This window comes from Xiphophorus maculatus, chromosome 19 (genome assembly GCF_002775205.1).
Source record: "Xiphophorus maculatus strain JP 163 A chromosome 19, X_maculatus-5.0-male, whole genome shotgun sequence".
Taxonomy (NCBI): Eukaryota; Metazoa; Chordata; class Actinopteri; order Cyprinodontiformes; family Poeciliidae; genus Xiphophorus; species Xiphophorus maculatus.
Genome location: NC_036461.1, coordinates 4,046,745 through 4,057,887, shown reverse-complemented (window position 1 = coordinate 4,057,887; position 11,143 = coordinate 4,046,745). Strand labels below are relative to the sequence as shown.

At 39.0% G+C, this 11,143-nt stretch overlaps 1 protein-coding gene across 1 annotated transcript in view; it reads left to right on the top strand.

Annotated features, from left to right (window-relative positions):
• The first annotated feature begins 2,892 nt into the window (after positions 1 to 2,892).
• The window catches only part of LOC102235176 (arf-GAP with SH3 domain, ANK repeat and PH domain-containing protein 1-like), a 94,230-nt gene continuing 85,979 nt past the window's right edge, over positions 2,893 to 11,143 (top strand). Inside the window, exon 1 of the mRNA XM_023352787.1 lies at positions 2,893 to 3,290. Coding sequence (XP_023208555.1) covers positions 3,165 to 3,290 — 126 coding nt within the window. The 5' untranslated portion in view covers positions 2,893 to 3,164. The remainder of the gene's footprint in view (positions 3,291 to 11,143) is intronic.

The window sequence follows — 11,143 nt, the reverse complement described above, 5'->3', positions numbered from 1 at the left end:
AAGTGTGTCTGTCATGAAAGGTTCGTATGAATCACAAAACAAGTTTTTCCAGTTTCAAAAAGGTTTTGTTGCCATACCAGGTGAGGTAGCAGACAATATTTCTGTTTGCTGCTGTCTTGTCGACACGGGTGGAGGTTTATATTCAGGTTTTCACCTGGAGCATGCAAGGCACTGGACTAAATGGATGCTGCAAATTTATTTAGTGAGGAATAATGCATTTTAACAAGGCAGAAGATGAATCTGTGAGTCAGACCCCATGCTATGCTTAAAGCAGCACCAAGTCTTTTTTTTTTTTGCAGCAGGCTGAAATACTCCAGCTGAACAATAAATCCCCCTTCCCCATTTTCCTCCTCCTTCCCTCCTGTTTTCAGTAATCTGTGCTGACCGGGCGAGGGGGTGTGTTACGGTAAGCCTGGGCCCCTTTCCTTGACATTGGTTGTAAATTGATAACAGGACTTGTAGAGCTGAGTCAACAAGCAAAACAATCTGGGCTGGAGAGTGGAACCCAGTGCTGCTGCTGGGAAGCATGCAGCACGGAAATCCTGCCCACTGCAACCGTCCCTCACTGAAAGATGTTTGTGTTGTAGAGAAAAAGAAAAGCTGAGAAGAATACCTAACACTGCAAAGATATTAGTGATTTATTAGCTGGAAATGGAAGGAAAGAGTAAAGTCACTGTTAGCAGTGTTAGCGAAGAGTTTGTTGACAAGGGAAATGACAATGTATGCGAAGCCAGGGTTGTTAAGAAAAGGGTGGAGACAAGCAGGCAAAACATTAAATGAGTCACTTCAGTTTATGAACGCAGCCACCGCAGCTTGTTTTCAACTCTTTTATTCTCTCACTCCACCTTTTCTTCACGTGTGGTTCACCTTCCCAGCGCTAAGCTCTTCTTGTCCCTGAAAAAAATGTAAAAAAATTCCTCAACAGCCTGTCACTTTCTTCCATTGTCTCTAAATCCATGGGTTTACTTCATTCACAGCCTGAGAAGACCAATTTGCACAACTTTACAATGAGCTCCAGGCTGAAAAGCTGGCAAACACACAAAGACATAGCTTCTTCACATGAGGCCACCACGGAGCTGAAGGAGCGTTTTGTTGGGACGCTGCTAGCCTCTGCATGTGTGCATGCAGACATGGAAATGTCGACACAAATATTTAGCACTCACATCACAGCGGTGATAAATGCATCAGTGCAAAGTGCTCGGATCTAATCCGTCCATTTGTCTTTCTCTTCTCCCAAATGAATATTCAAACACACACACAGAGAACAAATGAGGAGTTCAAAGTGGGTCACCAGATCTACGTATGCTGCTGTTTACTACATGGCCTCACTTCCATAACTCAGTGAGCTTTTGCATAGTGATTAATAGGTTAAAGAGGAAGTTTTACAGCTTTCACTTTGTAGACTTTACTCTATTTGCTCAAACGAAACTGCTGGGGGAAAATGAGGCGGCTGGTTGTTTGCTCTCGGATGGACCTTTTAGCTCTTCCAGAGAAAAGTGTTTGAAAAGCTTCTGGACACTTTCAGTTTTATATTTAATGCATGTTTGTTTGTGCACCGTCACAAGGAATAAAATACTAGACATTTCTATGAGTTTGAGTTATTTAGTAAACAAAAAGCAAATCATTTGTGTTTATTAACAGCAGATCGACTGAAAGGCCACATAGTTGAGCCACGAGATAAGAGGCTTACAAAAGTATTCACATCTCATGACTTTTTCCACATTTTTGCTCATTGCAACCATGAACTTCAGTCTAGCTCTGTAGAGCATGTAATTAATATCTGTCCTGCCAACAGATTCTCTCACCCGAGCGACTGATCTTGTCAGCTCCTCCAGAGTAACAGCGTGCCGCTCAGGTACTTCTCTGATGTTGTCTGAAGGTAATTGGTTAGGTTTTACTTTGGGGTTTCAGAGTAAAGATGCTGTATGTCACCCCACACTTTTTCAGATTGCTATTCATCAAAAAAAAATTAAAAATGTGTATATTTTTACTATAACTTCACAAGATTTTTTTTATAAACCCAAATACAATACATTGATGTTTGGGGACGTGGTGTAACCAAAAGTTCTGGGGTATGAATATGCTTGCAAGTTTCTCTTGCATTTATTGAGTAGCAACTCAAATAAAACCTTTATTTCACAAAGTAAAGGTTTTTAGACGAACACAGAGAAAACAAGAATATTATTCCCCACAGCTGGAACTGTTTCTCTGTATATCTTGTAGCAGATTTTGCAGTTGGCGACAGAAAAATAATGCAGCTTACTTCTATCATCTCTACTTTAAAATATATGATATCACTGCTCACCCTGAGGCAATGTTCACTGATACGCCTCGTTTCTTTGAGCTGACAGGGTTGACAATGTCAGGCATGCAGGACTTGTATCACATATTCTTGCAGGGTTTTTTTTCAACCTCTCTCCCAGTTTTTTATTCTCTGGTTGTTTTCTGAATATTTCAGGAAATGTCAGTGCAGGGGCTGCAGGGGAGGGAGGGACTTCAGCAACTCTGCTTCAATGAAAAGCGTCTCTTTTGTGAAGCATGAATAAGGAACTTTAGAGTCTAAGCCAAGATAAGAAGCATGTCCAGAACTCTGCATGCAAACCTCCATACAGCCAGGTTTTTGCAACAAATTTGCGTTTCATGCAGCTTAAATTAAAAGAGAAACTCAGCGTTGATGAACAATGTTTATTGTCCGAGTTTTTAATTCCTTCACCTTATTCATTCAAATTCCTGCAGCTCACATCGTGAAAGAGGCTTCTGCTTATCCATGGCGACCGCTCTTGAAGCTCTGAGGAGTTTGCATAGAAATGAGAGGTATTAATGAAAGAGACAACCTTGCTTGTTCCACTGCGCCAGAAAGTTTCCCCACGTGATTCCCCAGAGATCCCTCCTCCCTCCCTCCCGGAACGCGCAGAAGGATCTCTAGGCGCACACATCTGCTAAGTGGAGCGTACGTCCAGTCCGACCTCAGCTCTGCCGTTAGGTGACTTTACTGTGCGGAACCGGTTCTTTGAAGGACTAAACATTTTTTCGAGCCTGTCTGTTTCAACGCACGCGAAGCAAACAGACTCCACGTCTTCTTCAAATGGGAATCACATGCGCGCGTAAAACTTTGGCACACTATTTCGCTCGGTGAATTTCGGAGCCCCTTTCTTTCTAGAAACATGCCGGAGCGAATAAGTATTTCGGATTTTGTCGAGTTGACAAACGAGGATTTGTCTTCGCCCGGGACTTCCAGCTTCCAGTCCAAGATGAGCGACTGCAAGAACACCGTGTCAGCCGTGGAAGAGGTAGGAACAATGGTGCGGTGGGAGGCGGTTCACCTCCGTGTTGTCTGTTTACCTGCTCGGCTTTCTTAGCGGTGCCGCTGCAGGTAATGGGCCGAACACACTCACCTGTGGACCGATTTTTGAAACGCTTTCAAGATCCCACTTCAAATTTCTGATCGGTTTCATCTTCCATAAACGGGTGTCAAAACAGCAAATAAGTTAGTGATCCATTCCGGAGGTAAAGCAGTGGCGTCACCAGGAGGGGGCCGTTAGGGCATTTTAAAGTTGCTGCTCCTCTTTGTCAGATAGTCTTAAATGCATCGTGTTTTTATTTGTATGAATTTAAGAGAAAGCAATTTTGATTAGAGAGGAACTTTTATAGACTTATTTTTTTAATGTTTGTGTCACTTTAAGTCATTTCATAATAATGAATTGAATATCTCTAAGACATTCCTTAGAGATATTCCTCTATAGGTTTTTAAGGACGATACCAAACCGATCTCCGATACATGTTGTTGATTTTTTTTTCTTTTTGGATGATTCTTGAAGACAATATTACTTTTTCTTCCTCAATTTGCATGATGAAAATGACACAATCTTATAACAGGATAAATAAAAATAAATCAATGTTTGATTAAAAAAAGTGACAGTAAATAAAAAATGATAAACACAGAATATAGAAAAATAACTAAATTAAATGTCACAACAAATAAAAAATGCATTAAATAAATACTGAATTTGAAAAAAAATTGACAAAGAAAATGAATAAAAAAGAAAAATTAAAAATAATGAATGTATTTGAAGCCTTTACCTTTTTACTCTCCCATTTTTGAATCCATCCCAGTCATTTACTGCTATCAGAAATACCTCTGTATATTTTTTGCTAATTGTAAATTTTAAACAAGCAAAGTAAAACAGAATGTAGAATGACTTGCTCCACAGTCTGATTTGGAAGTAAAGTCAACCACATCTTAATTTAACTTCTTCTGTTAGTTTACAGACAAATCTTATAGCCATACTGCTTGTCACTCACTCACTGTAAATCAGACTAAATAGAACAGAACAACTTTAAAACATTTTACTGTTGAGCCAGAGGCTGCTGGATGCTGAGACCTGCCAGTCAGAAGTTATTTGGAAATAACTCCATTCTTTATAGATGTTATCCTTCCATCCCTCTATTGTCTACACACATTTCTCCTGGCAGAGTCTGGAGGTGGGGGGTGGTGCTTATCACCAGCAGTTGGAGGGTGAGAGGTGGGAGATAACTCCAACAGGTCACAAGTCCATCACAGGGCAACATCCTGTAGACAACCATGCACACACACTCATACCTCAGGGCAATTACTGGGAGAAATTCACAGTAATGTTTTTGGACAGAGGCAGGCAACTGGAGGACCCAGAGAGAACCTGCACATCCATGGGGAGAACGCGCAAGGTCCATGCAGAAAGACCCCAGGCAGGGATTTGAACCCAGGACCTCCTTGCTGCAAGGCAACCATGCCGCCAACAGTTCTACTGTGCAGCCTAGAAATATCGTTTGCTAAGCAGAAGAACAATTACTGAAAGTAAAGTGTAAGATAAAAAAGAGCTCCCCAGATTTTATTGTAAAATATAGTTTTTTTTAAACTCGCCAATAACATACATGACTCCATTATTTATTTGTAAAGTACTGCTTAACATGCATCCTGCTTCTGCTGAGGATCTTTGCAGAAGAAGAGTCACACTCTGTCATGCTGTTTATCTTTTAGTTTAACTTTGAAATGTGAAAAAAAAACAAACATGAAAATCAACATAAATTTGATCACAAAAAATTAGTTTAATACACCTTTAGGCTATCTGACATCAGTGGAAACGACACGGGTTCATGTGTTCTGACATCAAAACATGATATAGATGTTTGAGGGGTTGCATGAAAATCTGTTTGCTGAATAATAGTGCAGAAAACAGTATAATATGATGTAATTAATAATAATTAGTCAAGCTACATTATCAGCTGTGTGGTAGACAAGTTAATTTCCACTTTACTTTTTGTAGAAGGTTGAGGTTACTTCTGAGCACTTCTTTAATTCCCAAGTCAATTCTTGTTTTTGTCACTCTAAAGTTTTCCAGACAGCTGAGTTTGTCTTTCTAGTAAGAAGGGAAAAGGTGGGGAGCTTTCTTTCAGCCATCTGATTCAAATTGTGCAGAAACTGTGCTACATCTTAGACCAGTGTTTCCCCAGCCCTGGTCCTCAGGGCTCACTGCCCTGCATGTTTTAGGTGTCTCCTTGCTTCAGCCCAGGTGATTTCAGTTGACAGGTGTTTGCTGAACCGTATTCAGCCAAATCAGTCGTAATAAAGCAGGGAAAGATCTAAACCATGCAGAGCAGTGTGCCTTAAGGACCAGGGTCGGGAAACACTGCCTTAGGCTACAATCAGAATATTTTACTGTTCTTTATTTACTGGATGAATCAAAAACTCTCACCGTTTTGTCGTTTTAAGCACTGTTTTAAGCATAATAAATCTCAGACAAAGCTGTATGCTTTGATGACTAAATGAGGATAAATGTCTAAGTCCTCAATTAATGTTAGATTTAAAGCTACTGTCTCTTACACCGAATATTTTTTCACTTTTGTGTGCTGAAAAGATGTAAAAATAAATTACCCCAAAAATGGACAGATCAGACTCTAAAGATACAAATTTGATTTGAAAAGTTGTACATTTCATAAACCGTATGAAGAAAAATCTTATTTTAAATGCTAACTTTTAAAAACCTTGCTATTTTTTAATAACACAAACCAGGCCATGCTGTTCTGCTTTGTTATTGCCTCTGCCTGTTTTTCCACTCTTACATTGTTGAGGAAAAATGGGCTGAATGTTGGTTCTCTGTAGCATTCAGTGTGGACTGACTTGCATCATGAGGGCAGTAAAAGTTACATAAACTAATGTTGCCTTTTAGGAATGAACTGGACGTCCTCGATCGAGCAGGAATCAGACAAACACTGGCCACATGTCACAAAAAGTGTCACCTCTTGACAGAGTGTTGTGCCTGTGGCTTTAATCATGCGCGGCTGTGTTTGTCCTAGTTGGGAAGCATGGTGGCGAAGGCCAGTTTTTTGATTTTGGGTCTTTTTTTTTTGCTTGTTTGAACTGCAGGGTTGGCTTCAGGCTTGTTTGAGGCCTCTGTGTGCAATTCTGTTTATTTGAAATGTCTCCTCCCAAAAATCCTCAGGCAAAGGAGGAAACGGAGAGAGAAGTTGCCATGAACTCTGCCAGAAAACAAATAATTCAAGTGCACACACACCCGCACGCACACACACACACACACACACACGCACACACACCTACACACACACACACACACACACACACACACACACACACACACACACACATACAGGTCCCGGTGAATTGTAAGGACAATTTTTCCAAACCAGTCACAGTGGTGAATTATGGGAGCACCCCTTTCCACTTGCTCTACAGACCGGCTGAATGTGTCAAAAAATCTTTAATGAGCCACTCAACAAAGATCTCAGTTAAAATTGTGTTTACATGCTACACAACTCTAAATATAATGACCTGACTTTATGCAACATTAACAGGACATTGGTAATTAGATAGATAAGCCACACCCCTGACATAACAATACATTATAAGTACCAATGAGAATTGCAAGGACATTTAAAATAAGACTTCAAAGAATGTCCCCAAAATATATTAAAGTACCCAAATGAGCATCAAATAGTATTTAATCCACACCCTGCAATAATGGTAGTGTTCATTTGTCATGAACACAGGCACGGACTACAAAAATCTGAGTCTAAATATGAAAAAAATAATAATCAAATAGAAATATGGTCAGCAATATAGAGATAGTTCATTACCAATAGGGTAATATTTAGACCTATACAAATTAAAACGTATTATGGAATAAACAAACGGCATTGTCTTTTGCAATTTTTATTTTTGGGAACAAACCAAAACACAGGCTACTAGACAGACTTACTAGAACAATTTTTGCCTTTTTCAACAACCTGCAAATCAATCTTCTGAATTACTTTGAAAATGATTAAGTATTCAAGTTTTGTTGAGTCTATTCACACATCAATCTTGGACCAACTTAGAAATCAGAGCACATTATAGAAAACTACTCCAAAAATAAACAAGCAAACAAAACCAAAAAAAGGTGAAGCTTAAAAACAAAACACCTTTTCCTTTAAATGTTACTTTTAACAGCACATAATCTCTAATATAATGAGCCGTTTATACTCACCTAAGAGTTGAATTTCTGGGTTTTTATTTTTTTAAACAAAAGAATGCTTGAAAGTTCTTAAGGTTTTGTTTAGAACATCTTGGCTCAAGATTTATCTGACATTTTTAGCTTTTTCTTTTTTCTTTTTGGACACACCACGATTTCTAACAAAGTCTCTTATGTTCTGAAGTGAGCGATTTATTAAAGCAGGATGTTCTGCCTGTTGACACTGTTGAATTTCAACAAAACTTGCCAGCTTCCCAGTGTCAATGTGTTTCTGAAAATGTTTCAACACCGCTGCAATTTCTGTAGGAGACCAGGGCCGTTTTTGATTTCTCTGAGGATGGTCCTTTTCAGGATAATCTGCAAACAAGAGAGACAATTTTACTTTTTAAAATATAAATCATATGTAGGAGTCTGCTATAAAAGTATGCTTGTGATAAAGTTTAACATTCCAGTTCTGTTTATTGTGTTCATTGAAGACAACCCTTTGACAATTAGATTTCTCAACGTGCATTTAGTCACCACATGAATCAAATATGTATCCACTAAAATTATTTTTCTCCAATTTTTTTTAATTATTAAATTGATTACCAAGTTGTGATACACTGCATTTATTACACTTAGAAATCATGAAGCTACAGCCCTGGCACGTCAAATATAAACTGTCACTCAAAGCTTCATTTTATACTACACTGCAAGCTTTATGACCTGTTGTTATAGAACCAGGTCATGCTTATCATTCATATTCTGTCCTGTCCATTCTGGTTTTAAGCAGTTTATTACTTGATCATAATCAGCAACTAACTTTGTAAGATTGTTTCAGCCTTATTTTTTTAAAAATTGCACAGTCCCAACCCCTTCTCTGCATGTTTCTTACTGGGCTTTTTAAAGCTCAGGATAATACTCAATTCTTGTAACATGTTATGATGAGCCTTAAAACAGTATCTCTAAACCGTACCACTAAGTAAAGAACCACCATGAATAGGAAGACAGTCATACCATCTTGGGTTTCTGAGGGTTTTTCAGTTGGTGGTGCAATAATCTCCATTCCCTTTCCTACAATACATTAGTAATACTTCAGGCCAACAAAATAAAAGATCAGTTACTAAATGTCCAATGAAAGGTTAATTGAAATAAGTCATACCAGAAGAGGTCCCAGGTAATTCAACAGGAGATTGAGGTTTTCTGCATCCTGTCAAATTAGAGATACAAAACAAGTTGTCTGCTATATTAGTCTTATCTGCACAGAAACCTAACCTTTAGCCAAAATTAAAGATCATTATTATATTGTGCATTGTGCTATGTTAAGTTATTGAAACTAAATTATTAACCGTGAGGTGGGGGGAAGGTTGTTAAGGTAGTCATATCTTCTACTGTGCCTGAAGGCTTCTCAGCAGATGGCATAGAGGATGTTCTCCCTAGAATATAACATAAACACTTCAACAATGCTGTCAAGGAGGGTAAAGAAAAACCTTAAGAAATGGCAAAATCTTCTAGCAATGAGTAATCAAAATTTAAAGAAAAACAAGGTACCTTGTGATGTCTCTTCTCCTAAACCATCTGTAATTGGATAAGTAAACAGAACACACCTGAATGTCTAATTTTAAAAACATGTAATATTACATCAGGCATGACGATTGATATTCATACCACCAGAAGATTCATTAGATTCTTGATTTGTAGAGCATTGAGTATCATTTACAAGTGGGGATGGGTCACAATCAACCTCACTTTGTCCACTTTCAGTGTCAGTCAGTTGCAACTCATCTAAAAAAGAAAAATTAAAACCAGTTCAGTAACAAATAAAAACACTAATCCAAACAAGTACATAGAATTTTGAAAAGTACCTTCAATTTCAATCTCCTCCAGTGTTTTGCCTTGCAGATTTGCCAATGTCCCCCTTTCCATTGCCAGAAGCAATTTAGAAATTTTTGCCAGTTGAGTCGTAGCCTCTGGTAGCCTGTAATACTCTCTATGAACACGTATATCGTGTCCCAGAAAGTCTGCAACTTGGTCCAGTTCATGATTTCGTAGGTTTAACACTTGGGACAACGTTGCAACATGCTTGCGAAGTTGTGTTGACCTTAAAAGTTCAGGGTTTTTGGCACCACTATCATGTGCATAAACCCTCAGACAGTCTTGTCCTCTGTAAGGGGTTAGACAGTTGGGTCTAGCAAAAAGAAAGGTGTTTTTATCTGGCACTCCACACTCCCTTCTTCTGCTAATGAGCTGGATGATGGCTTCAACCATGTCTGGTGATAAAAGCACAGCAACTTTTCGTCCCCTTTTCCCCTTTATTTCTACCCTGCTGAAATGGGCACAAAGTTGTCGTTCAAACTCTGTAAGACCAACTGCAACATCTTTATGCAAGGGAGTGGTGTCCCTCTCTAGAAAGGCAGACAGCTGCATTTTAGAAACCTCTCCACCTCGTCTTCGGTTGAACAAAATGATTTTTGCCAATGTAGTTCTGCACAATTCCCTATAGGCTTGTGGTGACGGATCACTTTTCAAAGTGTCAGATGCTAAATTTGCAACCTTTTCCAAATGCTGGTGAAGATGCTGAACATCCTCAGTGAAAGGTAGCGTGGAAGGCTTGTTAAAGCGCTTGTCACTCAAGGTTGTTAAAGCTGTGTGAGATACAAGTTCTGACCACTTTGATAAATAAAGTGTTTTGAAAGCCTGACATGACTTTTTAAGCTCATCATTCCCTGCTACTAAAGCTGTGCAGCATATAAGGTCACTGATCTTGTGCAACGAGTGTCCTAATTTCAGAGCAAGGCTAGGAGTTTTATATGAATGACTGTCTTCATCAAAGCCAGATACTCTCTTGACTGCTTGAACAAGTACATGGAAGTTTGAGGGCCTGACAGCATCTTCAATGTTGTATATAGAAAACTCATTCCGGAGGATTAGCAGAAGCCTTCCAACTTCACGAATTTTTTGTCGAATATATTCATGCTTGGAGGGATCTTGACCATGTTTATTGAAAAATGATTGTGCAAGCTGTAGAATGTAAAAGTCACTTCGCACTGCAGCAGACACTTCATCATCTTTCATCACTGTTAGGAGCTTAAAAACACCTTGGGATATTTGTTGACATAGTCCAGAATCCACCATTAAGGCCAAGCTCAAAACCCTTTTTGGTCCTGTCTCATCAGTTGTTCTTGGTTTGGATTGACATTTACGAGCATGCCGCCAAAGGTGATTCCGAAGGTACAATCCCTGGCAAAACATGCAGTGAACATACTGGTTTATGTTATACTTCAGCTTGGGTTTACGTTTGATTTTTAGCAGTCCACTGCCACTTTTGTAAACCTCTTTATTGTGAGTAGAGTTCCCCTTATTTCGCAACTGTCCTAGTATTTTCTTTCGCAGTTTTGAGGCTTTTGGTTGTGCCAAAGCTTGAGCGACTTCAGCATTTGTCTTCTCATGGACTTTTAAGTGTCGAGCAATCTTAGACTGGGGCTTGCCACAAACAAAGCAGTAGTTTTTTTTATCTCTTGATGATGATATACTTGTAGACTGGATGCTTTCAACAGCTTCAGATCCGGTGAGTGGCTCCACAGATCTCCCTTCAGGTTGAACGTCAACAGTTTTTTTATTTTCAGAAGACCTTTTCATCTGTTTCTGAACAACCTTTT